The sequence below is a fragment of the Macrosteles quadrilineatus genome, unplaced genomic scaffold (genome assembly GCF_028750875.1).
Source record: "Macrosteles quadrilineatus isolate MER2022 unplaced genomic scaffold, UCM_ALF_1.0 Scaffold_3__2_contigs__length_128488019, whole genome shotgun sequence".
Lineage (NCBI taxonomy): Eukaryota > Metazoa > Arthropoda > Insecta > Hemiptera > Cicadellidae > Macrosteles > Macrosteles quadrilineatus.
Genome location: NW_026542596.1, coordinates 8,017,228 through 8,039,073, shown reverse-complemented (window position 1 = coordinate 8,039,073; position 21,846 = coordinate 8,017,228). Strand labels below are relative to the sequence as shown.

The window sequence follows — 21,846 nt, the reverse complement described above, 5'->3', positions numbered from 1 at the left end:
ACATGGGAATTGTCAAATGTCGAAGGCGAGTGTATGAATCGGTGTGGTGGCCTGGCTGCTCAACAGATATTGCTACACTTGTAACAAATTGTCCAGTTTGCTTGGAGCAAAGAAGTAACAAATCAGAACCATTACTGTTGACTGAACTACCAAAAAATCCCTGGGAGTCTTTAGGTATTGATCTTTTGAAATGTAATGCAAAATGGTATTTAGTTGTGCAAGATTACTATTCTAGATTTCTTGAACTGGTTTATGTGGATGCATTGACTACTGGAGCTTTGGTTGCTAGATTGAAAAATATATTTGCTCGACATGGAGTACCATAATATGTGGTAAGAGCTGATGGAGGTCCGCAATTTACTTCTCAGGATTTTTAAAAATTTTGCTGAAGAATATGGTTTCCGTATAGTGACATCAAGCCCAAGGTATCCACAATCAAACGGAGAAGCAGAAAAAGCAGTTGACATAGCGAAGCGGATTCTAACGAAATGTAGTGATCCAAATCTTGGATTGTTAGAATATAGAAATACACCCTTAGAGTCTGGTCTTTCACCTGCAGAGTTACTTTATTCACGGAAGCTCCGATCAACATTACCGTCAATAAATAACTTCAGACAGGTAACAAGGGAAAGATTGCAAAAGTTTAAAGGGAAGGATTTTTCAATCAAGGAAAGAAATAAGAGAAACTACGATGTAAGGAAAGGTGTAAGAGATCTCTCACAGCTTGATCAAAATGACAAAGTTTGGATTCCAGATTTAAAACGTTATGGACATGTTGAGAATAAATCAAATCATCCTCGGTCCTACCTGATAAATACACAGGCAGGGAAGATCAGAAGGAACAGGAGACATATAATAGCTGTGCATAGGCCTATTGAAAATGGTGGAAATAGATTTGAACACCAATACCAAGAAGACCAAGGAACTGAAACTGATGCTGGACATAATTACAATAGCAATGAAAATGACAGACCTAAAAGAAGTGTAAAACCACCTCTTAGATACAGTGATTCAGATTTTTACAAATAAACTAAAAAAAAAGAGAAAAGAGAAGATGTGCTGTTTGGTATTTTTATAATTGCTATCATATGTTGCATATTTGATGTTTGTTTTTATTGTATTGTTGTTTTGAGCTTGAAGACTTACTTTTGGGATCTTGGCTAATAAAGTATCTATGTTTAACTGTGGTGTGAGTTTTACCTTTCACTTCACTAACCACCCACCCTCCAGGCTTCACCAGGAAACGCACGAACTCTACTGTATTGCAGTTACCAAAAAAGACATACAAAATCAATTTTTACCATTTGTGGCACTGATCTATAAAAACCAAAAAATGGGTAACAATTTACAGGTACCTATAGAAACTTGTGACTCGCGGGTCACGGGGTGATCGTCTGTATGACTCACGGTCACGGCGCGATCGTCGTCATGACTCGCGGTCACGGCGCGATCGTCGGTATGACTCGCGGTCACGGCGAGATCGTCGGTATGACTCCGCGGTCACGGGGTTTTCGTCGGTATGACTCGCGATCATGGCGCGATCGTCGGTAGGACTCCACGGTCACGGCGCGATCGTCGGTATGACTCGTGGTCACGGCGTGATCGTCGGTATGACTCGCGGTCAAGGCGCGATCGTCGGTAGGACTCCACGGTCACGGCGCGATCGTCGGTATGACTCGCGGTCACGGCGTGATCGTCGTTATGACTCCGCGGTCACGGCGTGACTGTCGGTATGACTCCGCGGTCACAGCCCGATCGTCGTTATGACTCGCGGTCACGGCGTTATCGTCGAAACGACTTCGTCTCTTGCGTTCGCGGACCTATCGCTCGCAATAACGGCGTTATCGGCACTCGCGAAGCGGAAAAATCGCCGACGATCGGACCAAATCCCGTCCCGAAAAATTCCCGAGTCAAATGTAATCCCGTCCCGATAATCGGGAATATTTTTTCCCCGAAAAATTCCCGAAATTTCGGGACCCTTCCATCCCTAGTACTAACCTGTAAATATGTGCCAAACAGATACACGATGGCACACATCTGGGCTTGTCCACCTTCAGAAGGTGACGACTACATTTTCCACTGCCATCCCCAGGAGCAAAAAATACCAAAGCCAAAGCGATTACAAGAATGGTACAAGAAGATGCTGGACAAGGGAATTATCGAGAGGATAGTTTTAGATTATAAGGTAAGCAATGATCTATCGATTTCTTATCTGGTATAAAACAATCCCGTTTTCAAATGAAATATGATCTTGTGTTGAATGGCTTGGTTGTATTTACAGTATTTAAATAGTATTTAATTTGTAAATTAATACAAAAAATTATCGTTACATATAACCTGTTTTGCCTTTCATTTTTGTATACTTAAGCAAACAACCCATCTATGGATCTTTATGATCCAGATGTAACACAAAAAAAGAATTTTGTATTACAAAAGAACATAATAATTATTGAATGAGCCATTGTCTTTTATCTTAGCTAAATTTAATTTAATCCATCTCTACCTGATCCAAATCTAAACAAAATTGTAACTCCAAATTTTCACAGCTATTGCTTACATGATGTTGCATAAAGACACATTTTTTGGCAAATTAATTATAAACAATACTGGCATGGCACTCAGATAATTTGATTGTGTGTTTTAACCATAATTTTATTTTTAACCCAATCTTTTTTTTTTTTTTGGTAATAATGTTGACTCTTGCCATATGAAGTGCTTATTATAAAATATAATAAATGGTAAATACCACTCACTGACAGATGACCACTATATCTCAAAACGTACAACCTAGATTTATCAAATTTGGTATAGGAGGACCCTGTATGGTGTAGATGTGCAATATGGCAGGGTTTTACAAAATTCAAAATTTAAGGTGCGTTTGGGGGGGGGGGGGTAAAGTGATTTCTGGTGAAATTCTACTATTTCTTTATATTTTGGTCTGTATAAGCTGAACCAATGTTTGGATCTTAAATCTGATGAATAATCGTTAGTGTGGAATTAAATATCTACAATTTTTTTATTTAACGTTCTTAAGTACCTCAAACGGGTTTTGAGTAAAATCTGTTTTAAGTCAAAACTTTGAACAATTACTTTTTCCTCATGTTTACGCCTCAAAACAAGGCATTTGCCATTCAAACCACGATTATCAAACCTTCTATTTCATTACAATTTTACATAATAAAATACATAAATCGATAAAAAAGCGCTTGGATAACACTGTACAAGTGATTAAAGTAAGCACTTCATTACATTTAAGGAGAAATTGTTCACGCTATTTCTTCTGAATTAGGCCTATGTACCAAATAAAACCTGTAACCAAAACAAAACATTGCAAATTTTATATTATGAAACTTTATTTTAGTATTACCTGTAATTATTAGCCAAACTGTTGTAAAACGTTGATTGTTTTTGTTAAAAGTTACAATTCAGAAATTTCTGGTAAAAACATTATTTAGGTTGTTCCAGAGAGAGTAGTTAGAAGCTCCTGGTAAAATAACGTTAATTTTATAAATGAAGAAGTTCTCCCTTAGTTTGACTTCAGTAGACCCTATGTTTAATTAGCTTAGGCCATTAGGATACATACAAATGGATTTAATCCTTAACAGCTGTTACTTTACAGAAAATTGATTCAAAGTTTATCCATGTTTGCCTCCTGGATTGAATAATAATAATATTAATAGGTTAAATAGTCAAGTCAAGTCAAGTCAAATAAATCTTTATTCAGACATACAACAATGTGTACATGAATGCGTCTCAATCTTAAACTATAACTAATACTAAAAACCATTTTCCTGATCCATTTTATCTTTTATTTTTTTTTTTTTACATATTTACATGTTTATTTACATATTTGAACATAGTGCAGTAAATTCTTCAAAATTATAAAACTCTCCACTAATTAGAAAATTCTTAAGCTTTTTTTTGAACTTATTTCCGTTTTCCTCATTTCTGATGCTACAAGGGAGGGAATGAAAAAATGTAACCCCAATATAATCAGGGCTTTCTTTAAATTTTTCTTTTTTATGCTTTTTAATTATAAAATTTTGTTTGTGTCTAGTATTGTAAGTATGTACATCTTGCTGTCTTTGCAGTTGCGACTCCCGGCTTTTAACATATAATATAGTCTTATATATGTAGAGGCTGTAAACTGTAAAGAATTCTAATTCTTTGAAACGATTTTTACATGATTCATTTTCATTTAAATTAAGGATGCACCTTATTATGGCCTCTTTTTGTAAATGTAAAATTTCATTTAAGTTAGATTTATTTGTTCCACCATAAATTTCAATGCCATAAGCAATATGGGACTGTCAGTCAGTGTACCGGTCCGCACAATGATGTAATCACTTTTGTTTAGGCCGGCCAAAAAGTATAATTTTTCAATGTTACGTGTAAATATAAATGTTTCGTGTGTCAGTGTATGTGTATATGTGTACTTCAACGGTGACCAATGCTGTAAACAGTAATTAACAAGACAGAAAATTTGACAATGGGGCTGTTGGCCCCGAAACTATAGTCATTATAAAAGACGACTTGGATTGAGGACGTATACAAGGTATTTAACCTATTATTATTATGATTCAAAGTCACAACCTGAGCGTGTTCAAAGTATTAACACAAAAAAAAATTATGTCAGGCAAAGCCGACGGGCAACTGCTAGTGTGCTTATGTTTTTTTTTATTGCAGGATATTCTAAAGCAAGCAATGGAAGACAAGTTGAGTAGTGCAGCTGAACTGCCTTACTTTGAGGGTGACTTCTGGCCTAATGTCCTGGAGGAGAGCATCAAGGAGTTAGACCAGGAGGAGGAAGAGAAGAGGAAACAAGCTGAGGCAGCTGAGGCCGCAGCCAATGCTGTGAGTAAATATGAGTGACATTCTAATGCTTAGGGATGGACGAGATTGGATTTATAGTTCAAGACGAGACAGGATTTTTTATTTCTCATAAAATTTTTAGACGGGATTTCCCTTCTCATCAGGGCTGTGCGAATCCAGAAATTTTGATCCGAATCCGAATCATAGCTGAACAGATTTTATCGAATCCGGATCGAATCCGAATATTTTAATTAATCCCGAGTCGAATCTGGGTCGAATCCGAATCTCAAATTTACAGCCATTATCGAACCTGGATCGAATCCGAATCTGAAATTTAAAGCTGTTATCGAATCCGAATATTTAAACCTGTTCAGAGTCGAATCCAAATCCGAGGAAAGTCAGCAGTACCAATTTTCACATTTTTAGACCACATTTTCTGGGGCTGAAATAACTTAGGGAATTGCTTAAAAAAATTCTTGAAATGGGTCAAATAAAAAAGTTATGAAATTTAGGCCTACCTATTTGAAGTTTTGAAACTAAAAAATTGGGCATAAGTTAGGCATACCACCTAGGCCTAAGTTTCTCGCTAAAAGTGATGGTCTACCAATTTGTGTAGTCTAAAACATAGGCCCAGCCTATTATACACCTCGGTGTTAATCCTCCACACAAGCCTATGTCTGCATTACTATTACAAGTAACAACTAACACTGTGAGGTGAAGTTTACTGATAGCCAAGATAGGGTTCAAATGCGACCTACACTAATGTGCCTAAAGCCTAACACCAAGATGGTCAGGTTCCTAACATGAACCAGTCAACAGCAAATCGGAGTGCACAAGTAGTTTTTTAGTGTCTAAAAAATTATATTGAAAATTATATTCAATTAGAATCTAGTAAATTTGAATATCGAATCCCAACTCGGATCTATTTCCAAGAAATTCGAATATCGAATCCAAACCCGGATCTCTTACCAGTAAATTCGAATATTGATTCCGAATCCGAATCCAGTTAGAAACAGTAGATTCGTTCTCGAATCCGAATCAAATCTCTAAAAAGATTCGGATTCGATTCGTTTTTCGAACTATTCGCACAGCCCTGCTTCTCATACATAATGGGAAATGCATGTTTGACATTTTAACCTGATTTTGTTACATTGTTAAATTAAATACCTACTGATTTATGACAGATAACTGGTTGAATAAAAAAATAATAATAGGCATGAATGTGTGAATCTTTTGGTGTAAATACCTGCTTCTTGTAATCCAAAATGTTGTTGCTATGACTCAACTAGTTTCAACTTCTCACGAAGTCATCTTCGGGCGTCCAGGGGATGTCAAATCACTTCATCAGAAGGTCGTCAATACACACATTATACATTCATACACGAACATGGTATGAGTCTAGACCCTACATCCATCCGGTTGTGACGCATCATTCTCACTGGTGTTACCATTTTTTAGCTTTTCACTCGTTAAATTGTACTTTTTCGTTTCAATGTTTGTGTTCGTGTTCGTATCCGTGACCATGTTCGTGTATGAACGTATAATGTGTGTATTGACGACCTTCTGATGAAGTGATTTGACATCCCCTGGACGCCCAAAGATGACTTCGTGAGAAGTTGGACTTGTTTTGTCTATGTTTACAGTAGTAAAACATGTCTCACACTGCGTACACCTTAACAAAACCTCTCATCATTAAAGATGTCAAAACAACAAATTATAAAACAATTAAAGCCAATATTCACATGTTAAGAACTAATTAAAAGAACGCTCAAAGGGAACGCAACAACGCGCTCCTGTATTGTGTGTATTGCATTGACTTTCTGCAGGCGTTTTTAACCATTTTTTTTTCCTTGTCTCAAAAAAAATCTTGATTTAAATAAAATCTCGTCTCGAAGGACAAGGTTTAAAATTTCTCAAAATTTCTAGACCTTTTTTTGGGTTATTGCAGACCAGTGTTAAAATAATACCTTCCTATTAATTATTTCAAAAGTACGGTGTTATTTTTAATAATCAAACGTTCATAATGTAAATATTGTATTCCGGCCGATTTATATTCAGGCCCTAAACTACCTCGGATTAGTAGCAGAATGATAGTATGCAGGTAAGAAACATTGTGAAAACTCTGTTTAAACCTGCTAAAACATGACGTTGTTCTTTTGCAGTACTTGTCAATATCAGAGGACAGTGAAGTTGGAGCGGATGGTAAAAAGAAAGGACAGAAAAAAGCCAAGAAGTCAAACAAGTCTAAAGCGAACCAAAGGAAAAGCAATAGCAAAAAATCAAATACGCCTCAGACTGGAAATGATTTGTCTGCAAAAATCTTTGCCACAATGGAGAAGCACAAAGAAGTATTTTTTGTTATAAGGCTTCATTCAGCACAGTCTGCAGCCAGTTTACAGGTAATGATTATATGTTAAATCTAGTGATGTGTTGGTTCCATGTTTTAACACTTCGGTTCTTATCTGAAAAGGGTTCTTGGTACCTGGACCACGTTATCCTTATGAAGAACATATTTGTTTACATTATGATCAGCTAGATAATTTAATTGCTGTTAATATTTTAATTGCAATTTAAGGAAACGTAAGCTACAAACATTTACTGACTTGGTTGAAATGAAATATTTACTATTTGAATTTGGGTTGGTGTAAATATTGCAATGGAAAAAGCGAGAAAGCCTGGACAATTTGATATACTAAAAAGAAAATTGAATTTACATTGTGCTGCATTTCTTAAGCAATCATTGAAAGAGCCAATTTGCAAACTTTAAAAATATAGGAAAGTCATGGAACACCACCAAGTAGAAGAATCACTGTTATTCTTTTTGAAACAATGTCTGTAATGCTTCGGAATTGCTCGAATTCGAGCAACATGTACACTAGTCTATGTTATTTATCATCACTTATTGATAACAACAGCAATTTTTAGTTATATATTTTATCATTGTATTAGAGGGTGGTAATTAACATTAAAATAACAATATACAACCAATCTTTTTAAGAACTAAAAAATACAAAGTAGTTGATGGAACTGTCGGACAAACACTCTCTCAAAAAAAGGTTCTCGGTCCTGGTTATTTCCTGAGGTGAAAAGTTGGAACCAAGAACTGTCTTTTGGAACCGACACTACTAGTTAACCGTTCAATCTTGTAGTTGTTTTGTTTGTGATACATTATCACAAACAAGTCTCTACTAAACAATGCAGTCTCAGATTTAATCAGAACGACACATTTAAAATAATTAAGAACGGTTGATTTAATTTTTAATTTCCCATAATTAGAATCATCGATTGAAAAGGTGAAATAGTATTTTATAAATTTATGTACTTTTGCAACTTGTATACAACTCATGGTCTCTAAAATTTTAGTCATTCTAGTCTCAATAAACTAGTCAAATGGCTTCACTGAAGTTCTATTCAATTAAGTACGGTAGTCAATAGAATATGAAATCAGGTATATAGATAATAGACAATATTTATATGATCGTTATATTTAAAACATACAACAGATCATTTCAATAAAATTGAAACGTGCATTATTTTTCAGCCAATCCAAGACCCTGACCCATTCATCAATTGTGATCTGATGGACGGGCGTGATGCTTTTCTCACTATGGCGCGAGAGAGGCATTACGAGTTCTCCTCATTACGAAGGGCGAAATACTCGTCAATGGCGATGCTTTATGAGTTACACAACCAGGGTCAAGACCGCTTTGTCTACACATGCAACAATTGCAAGCTACACGTTGAGACCCGTTACCACTGCACTATCTGTGATGTATGTTTATTGGGTTTTTTTTACAGCTTTCTGGTGAAAAATGATTAATAATTAATAGTCTGAGATGTTATATAAAATAAATAATTGGGGATAGTTATGATTAATTACATCATACACAAAAGTTAGAATATTTCATCAGTGGTGACAGTTTTTCCCCAAAAGAATGTTTGAGGTGGAAATAGAGATGTTTTTAAGTCCTTGTACTCTATAAGTAAGGATTAGGATGATTGAAGGTGGGAGATGCTGAATTTTGGAAAAGTCAAGACAAGCAAATGCTAAAACGAGATCTGAAATGCACTTCAATTAGTAGGGGCGAGAATGAGTAGATTCAAACAGAGCTATAAATGGAAATTACCAATCCATATTGTCTTGCCCTTTGAAATTGTCTTATTTCAGTGGTAAAATCTCACATTTAAATTGGCTTTTTACTTTCTCCCCTTATACATAGTATATGGAGAAAGTATTGTTTTCATCAAAATTTTTTAGTTTGAGTGGATATATCCGTTTTGGGTCTCCCTAAACCCAAAAAGTGGTTTTTAATACGAAGTGATGTCTGTGTGTGTGTGTGTGTGTGTGTGGATGTGTGAATGTGTACAGAGCTACAGACTATACCTGTAGTCCGATTTTGAAGAAATTTGGTATGTCGGTACTAACCCATGGTATCTGCAGGCATTTTGTTGAAATTTAGATTTTTTAATGGTGATTTCCCCATAAAACCCCATAAAAAATAACAGAAAAATCTGTTTTTCTCGAAAATGGCCCAAACGATTTTGATAAAAATTTAGTATGTTATAACTTAGTCCATTAAATTTGGAACAAAATGGTACAAATCCCATTTCCGTAACAATTACGGTTCCAAAGTTATTATAACTTATGTTATTTTACCATAAAACCCCATAAAATAACAAAAGATAGGATTTTAGGAAAAAGCTGGTTTTGATTATCAATTAATGTGTTATGGTCCTTATAATTCTAAACAAAATAGTGCCACTCCCCATTGCTGTAACAATTACGGTTCAAAAGTTATTGCAACTAATGTGATTTTCCCCTATAAGATATCATAGTTTCTTACTCCCACCGCTTACCCATGATAAAGGTTGTTGACACACTTATGGAAGAAAGTATGTGTCAAATTGCTGATACCGTTTTTTTTTTTTTTTTTTTTTGGGGAAATTTGAGATTTTTATTAGACACATGCTTAATTTATAATTGGCTAGTAGGAAATCCACCTTGGTAGAAAAAGTTTCTGTAAGACTAAGTTTGAATGTCTTTTTTCTACATAACATTAGAATTGTAAAATATTCCAAGTATCTTTGTTAACTCGCTTAATTTGTTGCAGGACTTTGATTTGTGTATAACATGTTACGGCAAGGATGGACATCCTCACAAGATGGAAAAGTTGGGCTTGGATCTGGACGACGGATCATCACCTGCAGACCAGAAACAAGCAAACCCACAGGTAAATGTCATCACGTTAAAATAAGTAAATAAATAAATGTCATCCTGAGATTCTTCTAAGAAATGTATCTTTAAAATAGAATAACAAAGATTTATCAATTGAGATTGGCTCAATTGATTGTGTTCTATTCAAGGTATTCCAAACGAGGTGGGTGAGTCAGTAAAGTCTGACCACAAAACTAAGGCAAGTGCCTGGCCACTTAAATATATCAGTACAGTCCAGTCTTGTACTGTACTGGCACACCCTTTGCTTTATTTAATACGTTCTACACTTTCATGACAACAGGCAAATGCTAGATTTAAAGAACCCACTACCCTCTTTTTTAAAGATCAGCTCAGTCTTAAACAAACTGTGTTGGTTGATAGGAGGCGCGGAAGTTGTCCATACAGAGGTGTATCCAGTCACTGGTGCATGCATGTCAGTGTCGGGACGCCAACTGTCGTCTGCCCAGCTGTCAGAAGATGAAGCGGGTGGTGCAGCACACCAAGATCTGCAAACGCAAGGCCAACGGAGACTGTCCTATCTGCAAACAGCTCATTGCACTCTGTTGCTACCACGCCAAGTATTGTCAAGTAAGTAAACTGATATCAAGCTATAACACAGTTTCTTCCTTAAAATTATTTTTTTTAATCGGATAATAAAATTTTTTTATTTCAATCAATGCAAATCAAACCAATATTTGTTTGAATTTCTGAGCACTGGTTAAATAATCACAATCCCAATGCATTTATTATGGAAACATTAGCAAGCTTTCTCCTAAATTTATCAGAGAAAATCAAACATAAGGCGGTGTCTGCATACTGTCTTACAGTACAACCGAAGTCACAGAAAAACATGACATAGGCCTATGCAAAATTAGGTTTTGGAGTGTTGTGCAGTTGAAGCCTCACTTGCTAAACCTAGATAGTATGTATGTACAGACCACCACACAATGATACAACTACTTTAAAGAAATTCCTTAGTATTCTTAATTCCTTGCATTCTCATATTGTTACAAAAAAATTCTAAGTACAGTATATTTTTATCTGGAGATTTTTTTTATCTGTTCAAAAAAGGACCACACACAGTGCATTTCAAATTCCTGATAGAATCTTACCTGTTAGTCACTATTTTACAACCTCCTAGGATTACTTGTGTTTCTAAAACCTGTATTGATAATGTGTTTATTAATGTAGCTTTAGACAGTTTTCAAACTTTAGTTGTAGATACTGAAATCTTTGACCACACTTATCAGATTTTATCAACATATATAATTTATAGAGTAAATAAAAACAAAACTGAGACCAAAAAGTGATGTTTTAAAAAAGAAAACATGAAACATGTTAAAATTTCAAGATTCAATTAGTAACGCAAATTGTGAACCATTATACTGTGCTAAAATCTTTGATCCTAACACTGCTTATAAAAATTTTCTTATGTATAATTTTGAATTGGCATTTCCCTTGGTAAAGACAAAGAGCAAGGAGATAAAACAAACAGCTGGCTAACAAAAGCCATTATAATAGCTATTAGGAAAAAGAGGGAATTACATAAGCAAATTGGGCCTATCAAAATGATGTCAACTCAGCTTAATCGAATGTGAAATATGGATAAAGCTAAAAGAATAATGCTGGTACAAATTGTACTGATGTCCTCTAAGTTACTGTCAAAAAACACCAAAGTTAGAATTTATAAGACAATAATCAGCCCAGTATTATTATACGGAGCTGAAACATAGAAACCAAATAAAAAAGAAGAAAAGAAGTTAATCACATTCGAAAATAAGATTTTAAGAAAAATCTATGGACCAATTTATGAAGGTGGTGAATGGAGGAAGAGACACAACAGAGAACCGAGAGAACTCTACAGAGATCCAGATGTGGTGTGTGAATTTAAGTGTAGAAGAGTTAGATGGGCTGGACATGTTTTACGAAGAGAGGAGCAAAATAAGTTAATATTAGTTTTACTAAGAATCAAGAATCAAGAATTTTTATTCATCGTTAACGCTATGTACAACACATGCAATGGATGAACGTCATAATAGTAGCCTAAAGTTTACGGGCAATAAGGCTAAATAAATATAAACAATAAAATATAAACAAGTGCAGTGTACATGCAAAAAGTATCACAGTCATCTTAAAAATAAAATACTGAAGCTTATCAAAAACATGGGTAAGCAAAGACTGAAAGCAGGTGCACTGTGTATACAATACATGCAGTGTGTTTAAAATAAATTAGAAAAAACATAGCAGGGGGGCAAGAAAAGAGTAATCTAAGAAATCCCGAAGGAAGACGACCGAGAGGAAGGCCAAAACAAAAATGGTGGAGCCAAGTAAAGAAAGACATGGAGCAACTGAGGAGGATGCAGAGGATAGAGCAAGATGGAGAGGCTTTGTTGGTGCGGCCAAATATCTTCTTAGATATGCATGGCCCTGAGAGTAAGAGTAAGTAAGTACAAATTGTACTGACTTCTTAGATTGCTTTGTTCAGTTTAGTATAATATTAGAAGAACTAATAAAATTTGTTGTTTGTCCAGGAGACCAAATGCCCGGTGCCGTTCTGTCAGAACATCAAGTACAAGATGAAGCAGCAACAATTACAGGCGAGATTGCAGCAAGCGCAGCTGCTGCGTAGGCGAATGGCTGTCATGAATACTAGAGGGTATGTAATGAGTGTCATGGGAATGCTGCTTTAACCATTTACACTTGCTCTTCCAGTGTGTCATAGTTTCAAAGTAAATTGGTCCTTTTAATTTTTACCTAACCCGCCATGTTAAACTTCCCTATCCCAAGCGTGATGTATACAACTTCCTTACTTCTCGAGTGATGTAAAGTATCAAAAACTCACTCAGTGATGTAAAGAAACCCATTTAAATAACATTGAGTGCTTAACTTAAAAAATATACCTCTATGGAGCCAACGACGTTCAACGCTAGAAATCAGCTGTGCGCTTGAATGTTATTGTTATGCTTTAAAGTATTTTCCTAACCTAGCTTTTGTTTGTAAAATAACGTTACTGTTAGAAGATGAGTGAAATGAATAGTGAAAATATTGTACATAAACCCATGTATATTGTCGGGTCAGGTAAAATCTTGTACGTTACACGTTACGCAAGAGCGTGTTTACATCACTTAGGTGAATTATGCAACTCGCTTCCGCTCGTTGCACAACATTCACTTGCGTGATGTAAAAACGCTCTTACTACACTTGTAATGTAAATAGCTATTGTATTACTTGTGTAAATTTGTCCTAAGACAAATTTTTTATTTTTTATTTTTAAAAATAAAAAAAAAGTTTAATCCTAAATATTGGGTAATCCAAAATGGGTCCGGTCCCAACCATTTTGGACTAACGGGACTCTACTGTAGTTTGTTTGGCAACCAAAGAATAAATATTGTAGATGTTGAAAATTACTGACCCTATAAGTGCTGCACGAATAATGTAGAACTAGTAAAAATGTTCCAGGACAAGACGTCTACAATAGAAATGGGTTTTTTCTCAGCCTGTTCTAATGTATAGAGTATATAAGCAAGCTCTTTTTATTATTAGCAAACCAATATAAAACTGAAACAGACTGGTTTGCAATATTGAGATTGCAAGAGTACTTGGTGTCGACATTGGCCTTACTTATTGTCTACACACACCAGGTCTGTGATGGGGTCGAGTGCAGTCAGTCCAGGCGCTCAGCAGACAGTGGTGATGCCAGCTCTGCCGGCACCTTCACCTCAACACCAGCCTGGCATCGGCCTCAAGCCTGGCACTCAGACTCCTCCTGCCAACGTACTGCAAGTTGTCAAACAGGTGTGTGTCCAATCAATCCTAAACAAACCCTGTAAGATCTGGAGGTTTGGGTCTCTTAGTAGGCCTACAGTAGTATCAATTATCCGACCTTCCCTCATTCCATGCGGCATGACTCTACACTATAGCGGTTGGGTTGAGATAACCCTGCCATCTACGACTGTACCCAAAAATGACATGTCACCCTTCAGATCCCTGCTCTTGTTTGTACTTGGCCTTTGTTTTCACTTCTTGTGTAACCCTAAGTTAGCTCTAACGTTAGAAAACAGCCCTTTTCATTAAGTGAATAAGGATAATTTCAGCAGTGACGTTTAGATTTTTTTGTAATTACTTCCAAACAAAAGAAGTTTTTAGAATTTATGTGCTTAAAATTGCATAAAAATTTACCAAATTACACTTTTTCCTGCCTGTGTACACTGAGTGAGTATGATGGGTGTTGTGATAGGTGCAGGAGGAGGCGGCCAGACAACAAGCACCTCACGCTGCTGTAGGCTATGTAGGCAAAGTGCCTCAGTCTGTACCTCAAGTGATGCCTCCTCCACAGCTACAGAGAGGGCCAGGGCCAGGACCAACCCCGCTTCTCTCCATGGACCAGTGGCAACAGAACAGGTAAACTAAACTATTATACACATTACAGAATAGTAAAGTAAAATCCTAACTAACCTAAAAATTCCTATCACTAGTGTACTTACCTATAATTATTATTTTTCTATTCCTTTAAAAGTTATAATATTTTTCCCCTTGTAGGTAATCTCGATAGATCTGAATGACTACACTTTCTCAAGTGAATCTTCTGGAGAATCGTATTATGTTGACTGATTTGCTGAATTTGATGCTCAATAAGTGAATTTTGTTTAGTAATACTTACTAACTGTTGTTCTTCCTTATCATGTAAATATTGTAAACATGTATTAGATTGGACATTTTATCAATATAATGTTATTGAACTTTTGAAGTTTTCATTGTCGTATTATTAGATGAGTGTAATTTGGTGTTGCTCAAAACTTTATAAATTGTTAAACTTAGAGGTTATAAAGTGTTACAGAATATGGGAGCCATAAACAAGTTCCACATGGAAAAATGTTTAGGCTTTGTTTTTTTTTTACAATGGGTTTTTTTTTAGTTTAGGGTTTTGGTGTGTATTTAATAGCAAACCCCCCAAGTCAGGAACACTGATGTTTTGACATTTAACTGAAATGGGGTTTTATTAAGGCCCAATCTTTTCTAAAGAATTATATAACTTATCTTTGAAATGTCTACTTCTTTGCTGTGAACTTAGGTCTACTTGGGTTATATCTTTAAATTGTTATTTCAATCAAACCTGTATAAAAATCACACATCGTTTCATAAACGAGCGTGGAACTTGTCTGTTCTGTTTGGTACCGGTTGTGTTTAAAAAAGAATTGTCGAAATGTTCAACGTAGGTAGTTTGAACTTGGCTGTGTTGTATTTCAGTGTCATAATGTCAAAGATAAGAAAATAATATCTTGAGAAATCACATTAAAGAAGTCGACAAAGTAGTGGGGGGCCAGATAATAAGGGGTCAAAGAAAGGACGCTAGTAGACTCAAAATATTGAACCTCGAGTTTGATCGAAATTTGTGCACAATGTAAGCTCAACAGTTTTGAGCTCTTTCGCCAACACACACAAATGCACAACATCCAATATGATTTTCCGTGATCGAAGCATTATCCTTGATTATTATTTTCCGTCATCGCAGAAACTCTTGAGGTGTCGGACATCTGTGATCGATGGTTGTATACAACGATCCCGATGTAGCGATGGCTGCTACATCTGAGATTGTCTTGCAATCATGGCAAAATTCATAATGATATCCCCTCATTGCGGCAACACCCATGATAATTTCTTGTGATCGTGGCAACGTTTGTTTTTCGTTATAGTTTTCCGCGATCGCAATTTTGTGCGCATTTATTGGATGTTATTAATTCATTTAGATACCCTTGTTCTTTACAAAATTCATGTACAATTCACAGATATTCTCCCGGTCATCAAAATTCACATACTATTCCAGATCGGCTGGACACTCTAAAATGGTATGTAGGTTGTAAGAAACTAATTTGTTGTGGATGGTAAAATGTGTAAATTACAATTAATTGAAACGTATAATTTTAAAAATTTGGTTTTCACCTACTCACGACTTGCAGTTTGTTAATGTGCCTGATATTTCCAGATACCAAACAGCCAATGTGGGCAATGCAGGGCTGAGGCAGCCTAACCCTCAGCCTGGGGCGCAAGGACCCATCGTGGGGGCAATGCGACTCTCTCAGCCAGGACCTAACCCCCAGAGCAAACAGGCGCTTCAACAACTGCTGCACACTCTACGATCACCCAACACTCCGGAACAGCAGCAGCAGATACTGCAGATCCTCAAGAGCAACCCTCAGCTGATGGCAGCCTTTATCAAACAGAGGCAAAACTTCCAGATGCAGCAGCAGCAGCAGCAGCAGAACGTGGTGAACGTACCTCAGGCGCCGACCCAGCAGCTTCAGCACATGATGACTCAGCAGCAAAATCCACAACAGAACAGGCTGCACATGCAGATGCCTCAACAGAACCCTCAGATGATGCAACAACAACCCAACTGGTACAAGCAGCAGCAGATTCTGGCTATCCAACAGAGACAACAGCAACAACAACAGCAGCAGCAGCAACAACAACAGCCGACTCAGCAGTTCCCCGGGGGCTATACGCCTCAGCAGCAACGGTTACCAATGAGAAGTTACTCGCAAGGCTTCCCTGACCAGTACCCTGTCAAACCCAACCCTAGTCCAGTCCAGTCGCCCCAGGGCATGATGGGTCCTCCTGGTATGTCGCAACAACAACTCATGTCTGTCAGGTCGCCCCCACCTATACGGTCGCCTCAACCCAACCCCTCGCCTCGGCCAGTACAGTCACCTCGCAACCAGCCGGTGCCCTCGCCTCACCACGACCTCGGTGGACCCAGTGAGATGATGTTATCACAACTAGGCTCCTCCGCTACCGGACTGCCGCCCCCAGCACCCCCACAGCCCGACGATCTTACGCCTCAGGATCAGTTGACTAAATATGTGGAAAATTTGTAGTACAGTGCGGCTTTTTAGTTTTTAATGTGTACTTAAAAGGACATTTTCCTTGTCGATAAACAAAGCAATCTTCCTATCCTGTGTTATGTAAAAATGTTGTGATTGTTGTCGATTATAGTATTATTATTCTGTTAGTGTAGGTGTACATAAGTTAAATAGTGCCGGGTGGCGAATGTGTATAGCGTCCCTATGATCCGCTCGTGCTTTATTTATTGAACTTTATTATTTGACCAAAAATAAAGATGTGAAACATTTTGTTAAAGGAATGTTGACTATCGATGGCCGTTTTTAGTCTCTTTTGTGTCTTGTGTATTGTTGTTTTTGTTTTAGTCTCTTTTTACGACACAAATGTGAGAATATTTCAACTACACGAAATAAAATATTTGTATGTACATCGTTAAACCTTTATTGTAAAGAAAAGTAACACTTAAATCCTCTTTTTATATATAGACTTAATACAATTATTACATCTTTTGTAAACAAAAAGGTGCCGCTGTGTAAATATAGTAATAGAAAATGTTTTACGTGTATATAAATGTATTATTGTTCGATAAATGACTAGTATACATTAATAAAAACACATATATAAATATATGGATATCTAAGATAAAAATAAATGATTGTTGTTCATAAAATTTGTCTTTAACTTGTCTCACAAGTTAGGCTGTGTTCATGGTTATGTGTAAAAAGGATTGGAATGGATTTGTTACTCTAAGATGACAACTCATTTGTTAAAATTATCTTTCCTCTACTTCTTCTGTGAACTATGTATTTGTAGGTACTGTTTTGTTACTTCATTCATATTGGATTAATGATAGTTTTTATACATGACTAAGTGAGTGAATCGAGTTCAGATTAAGATCTCCGATAGACAGATTTTTCAACAGATCGTGTAATGATATTTTTATATATAATACAAACAAATAGGTTGTCTCCAGCCATGTACATTGGGTACTAGTTCCTCTCTACTCGCTTAGAGAGAATTTCTTCAAAAGCTTTGCTTTTGTGAATTATCTCTTACTATTAAATTTTTTAGGTATATTTATTGTTATTTTATTTGTTACTCCCTTTTCAGTTTGGAATTTCATCTTAATCTGACTACAATTTTCCCTTTCAAACTCGATCCAATAGCCATTATAAACACTAGATTCAAATATAAAATGTGTGAATACAAGTGAGAAGATTTTTTTACTATCAGAGTAATATTACACGCTCTATCCTATTTGGATTTATCGCCTGCATGTTTTCTGCCAAATGTGATACGATTGTTAGGTAGATGAAATTCCAAAGACCTCCTCAGAGATGTGTTACAGTATTAAGATGAGACGAGCGATGGTACGAGGATATGTCCATGGATCAAATCATTAGTTTCATAGTTGTTGTTATTAACTTATTGTATTTTATTTTGTTTATAATTTTAAATGTGGACAATTTTTTATTTTGTTGTTATATTATTAAGTCTGTAATATTAGCTGATGTCATTTCCAACGTCCCTAACATTAACGATGATAAAATAATGATTTATATATATATTTTTGTATTGTATAAGTTATTGTTCCTTTTACAATTAAATTGTCGACGATCGAACACCACTAGATTTATTTCTGTAAATTATGTAAACAAAATTGAATCAAATGTATAGTCGAGGGAAATTTAAAAATTATGTCACAACGACGACCTTTTGTAAATAAAATGTTTTCTTATACGACCCCGTTTAGACCTCATGTCCCAGTCCTGTCCCCCAAAAATTGTGGGTTTATGATTCAGCAACAGAAAAGTATAAAACTTAAACAGTGGGTGGCGCTATACATTCCGTTCCCATGTTAAAGCTGTGGTCAGATTTTAGAATCAAATAAACACAGTTGAATTATTGAGCCTCTGATAGAGTGTGATACTGTCAATTACTAGTTTTTGCAATTACTATCTGTCTACTTACTGTGTAGTAACAATATCTGAGAAAGTTATTTTGACAGCAGCTTTCTATGAGAGGCTCATTCAACTTTGTTATATTTGAATAGCAAAAAAATATTAGAATGGCCACAGCTGTTTCATATAAATGGAATGTTTACCCCATCGAGATCGATGGTTTACCCTAGTTTCATAGAGTCAGTGGAAAAATATGAAAGCGGTTAACATGTTTCAATGTAATTAAAGATATTTTTGATTTTAATATTTCCAAACAGGAGGCCTTAAATAGTTTTCATACAAATAACTAATATAAAAAAGTTGATTCAATCTGTTGAATAACTGGTACTATAATGAATTCATTTTTAACATCACATCAAGTTTCTAATTTGATACTAGGCCAGCCATGAAATCAAACTGTCGAGTTAGGTAATTTTAGGTCTTAACGTAAAAAACCTTTATAACTACAGTATGAACAGAGCGAGTGTTCTCGTAAAATGTGCCTTTTTATGAGCATGACCCCTTTCTGCATCATGTAGTTCATACCTAAACCCAGTTCTGTAAGATATATTAAAATGCTACTGCACGTATGGTATTAAATTTTAAAACTCTTCTTAAATGAAAAACTAATTTGTCATATAGTTATTTCTCAAAAAGTATCAATCAAAGATTATTTTTTTTGAAAAATAGGGGATGTTATCTATTTTGTACACTTTATACAGTATTACTATCTCTGTCCCTTAAAAACCCTCCTTTGCTAAAATATTAAAGAGATTTCCCAACAATTGCATTACAAACATTAAAACCATAGGTACTTAAACTAAATTTACAAAACTATACTATGATGTTTTACTAGTTAGCAATATTGTTTAAATGTGATCGAAGTAAAAAAAATTAGGGTGGTAAAACAAATATTGTGTGTGAAACAAAGATGAAGTTTTATGAATATTGGAAACCGTTTGAGGTTTTTTTGGTAAATTTCAAAATGGTTACTTTTCTCAACCAATTTGTATTTATTAACTACCTGTCAACGTGCTAAATAAAGTAAAATGGTTATCACTTTAATATTTTGATTTTTTATGGTGTTCATTTCAAACACAATTTTTTTAAGTTGCAATTTTCTGTTTCAAACGTTATATAATTAAATCATGTTTTATTTCAACGGTAGAAGTGTTTTTTAGTTTTGATTTGCAAGTCTCGGTGCAATTACATACAAAGAGGACTGTTATTATAAAGTTAAAGACGGTGACTGTGTTTTCCAAAAACCAAATTCTAAGCTAGTAGTTAGAGATTTAAGGTCCAACTCCATAATACTAAGAGTAAGTTGGAGATAGGTTCAGTGTAAATATTGTATCTAGTTATACATAAGCGCTCAATGTATAGTGTATGATTACTTGACGTGAAAATGTACATAATATAAATGTATTTAAAGTGTGATTGTTTTCACACAAATGGAGAATGTAGCTTTCCGTTTATTATTTTTGTTAAAGTGTCACAGAGTGGAGGCCGAAGTGTGTATATAGAAGCTACTCTTGTCTCATTAGCTGTTAGAAATTTGAAGAATTTTTTTTAAATAAATATTTAAGCAATTACGATCTATTTGTGTATATTTGTTAACCTAAGTCTCCTCCGAATAGCAATTGTCACTTTAGGACTTTTAGCGAATTTCCCATATAGGGAATATAATCTATTACCGTAGTACTCATGGTAAGACCTGGACCCGGAACCGATTTAATTTTTTGTTTTGAGGTCCCAATAGGCCAAAACACCATCCGTTTATATTTATACTTAATTTTGTAAAATAATGGAGTTAGTCCTCTTGAGGTTGACTGTAATAACTTTAATATAAACTGGTTTTTTTTGTGAAATTAATTAATTTAACTTAGAAACCTGGACTCCTTTTAACAGTTTCAACTTTCAACTATGGCTTCCCTTCTCTCCCAGTCTTCTTCAATTAATGTTCACATGGGTCTATTGTTGAACACATGGATCACTGCTTACTTATTTTTGATTCCATAAGGACTAATTTTGAAATTATATTATAAGAAATGTTGATGTATTGCAATTCTCTTACATATTTAACAAATAACTAAAGTTGTAGGCTTTGTAAAAATATATACAACAACCATTTGTATATAGGCTATGGAATATGGATATTATTAATGATTATTTGAACATAGATAAATGGGATTGTATAAATGAATACTAGGCCAGCCTTATTATATATCTGCATGACTTTCTGAGGAGTGATTAATAACAAAGGTGTATGAACAAAAGTTAACATTTTAAGAAACTTTATCTATATAAATAAAATTAGAGTTTTGTCTGTACATTGCTCAGAATTATATACTTTTAGGTTATTTTTACGTTTTATACATTAAAGAAGCAGAAACGAGTCTTATCTCAATTTCTGTCTGTCTGTCTGTCTGTCTGTCCCTTTGTCTGTAACACTCAAGATGGCATTTTACGCAATCTTCTCCGTGAAAACCAGAGTACATATCAAGATCCAAGCCATTTTAATGTATTCACTGGATTGGCGAGAGTGTCTTTAGTGATTTAAATATAGCCTCACTACTTTGTAAATAAAATTACGGACGTTCAAAAATGCAGTTTTGTGCGATTTTTGTCAAATTTTCGTTCAATTTTTATCACAGAACCGTCTATGAAATAACGAACAGCTGTTCGGATCAAGATTATTTTTTCTAGCTGTCAATGACATGTTTACAAATGCTGTTTACAAATACCGCAACTATTTCGAATCACGTTTTGAAAGCAAATCCCAACCAAGAGAGATTAAAAACGTTTTTCTTACATAACGGATTTAATTAATCGCAAGTGCAATAATATAGTCTAATAGTGTAACCGTAAATGAAATTAAATAACTAGACATCGTCCAAATCGGAACCAGAAATTCTTTGAGTATAAAATGTTTCTTGAGTTTTGACAACCAGAAAGAAGAAGACCTTGAATCAGTGTTGTATAGGGCTGTGACACTGAAATGATCGTCGCCAATAGCTTACAAAAAAGGTTTCCACTCAT

General features: G+C 35.3%; 1 protein-coding gene across 5 annotated transcripts in view; it reads left to right on the top strand.

Moving 5' to 3' along the window:
* The window catches only part of LOC128988721 (CREB-binding protein-like), an 80,063-nt gene extending 59,664 nt beyond the window's left edge, over positions 1–20,399 (top strand). For 4 of the 5 annotated variants that reach the window (XM_054410303.1, XM_054410301.1, XM_054410302.1 and 1 more), the window contains 10 exons: positions 2,020–2,185; positions 4,687–4,854; positions 6,975–7,211; positions 8,354–8,584; positions 9,924–10,043; positions 10,409–10,615; positions 12,559–12,683; positions 13,669–13,822; positions 14,265–14,428; positions 16,011–20,399. In XM_054410303.1, coding sequence (XP_054266278.1) covers positions 2,020–2,185; positions 4,687–4,854; positions 6,975–7,211; positions 8,354–8,584; positions 9,924–10,043; positions 10,409–10,615; positions 12,559–12,683; positions 13,669–13,822; positions 14,265–14,428; positions 16,011–16,902 — 2,464 coding nt within the window. In that variant the 3' untranslated portion in view covers positions 16,903–20,399. Of the gene's footprint in view, positions 1–2,019; positions 2,186–4,686; positions 4,855–6,974; positions 7,212–8,353; positions 8,585–9,923; positions 10,044–10,408; positions 10,616–12,558; positions 12,684–13,668; positions 13,823–14,264; positions 14,429–14,566; positions 14,725–16,010 lie in introns of those variants that run through there. The other variant, XM_054410304.1, reaches the window with a different exon arrangement.
* The last annotated feature ends 1,447 nt before the right edge of the window (positions 20,400–21,846 follow it).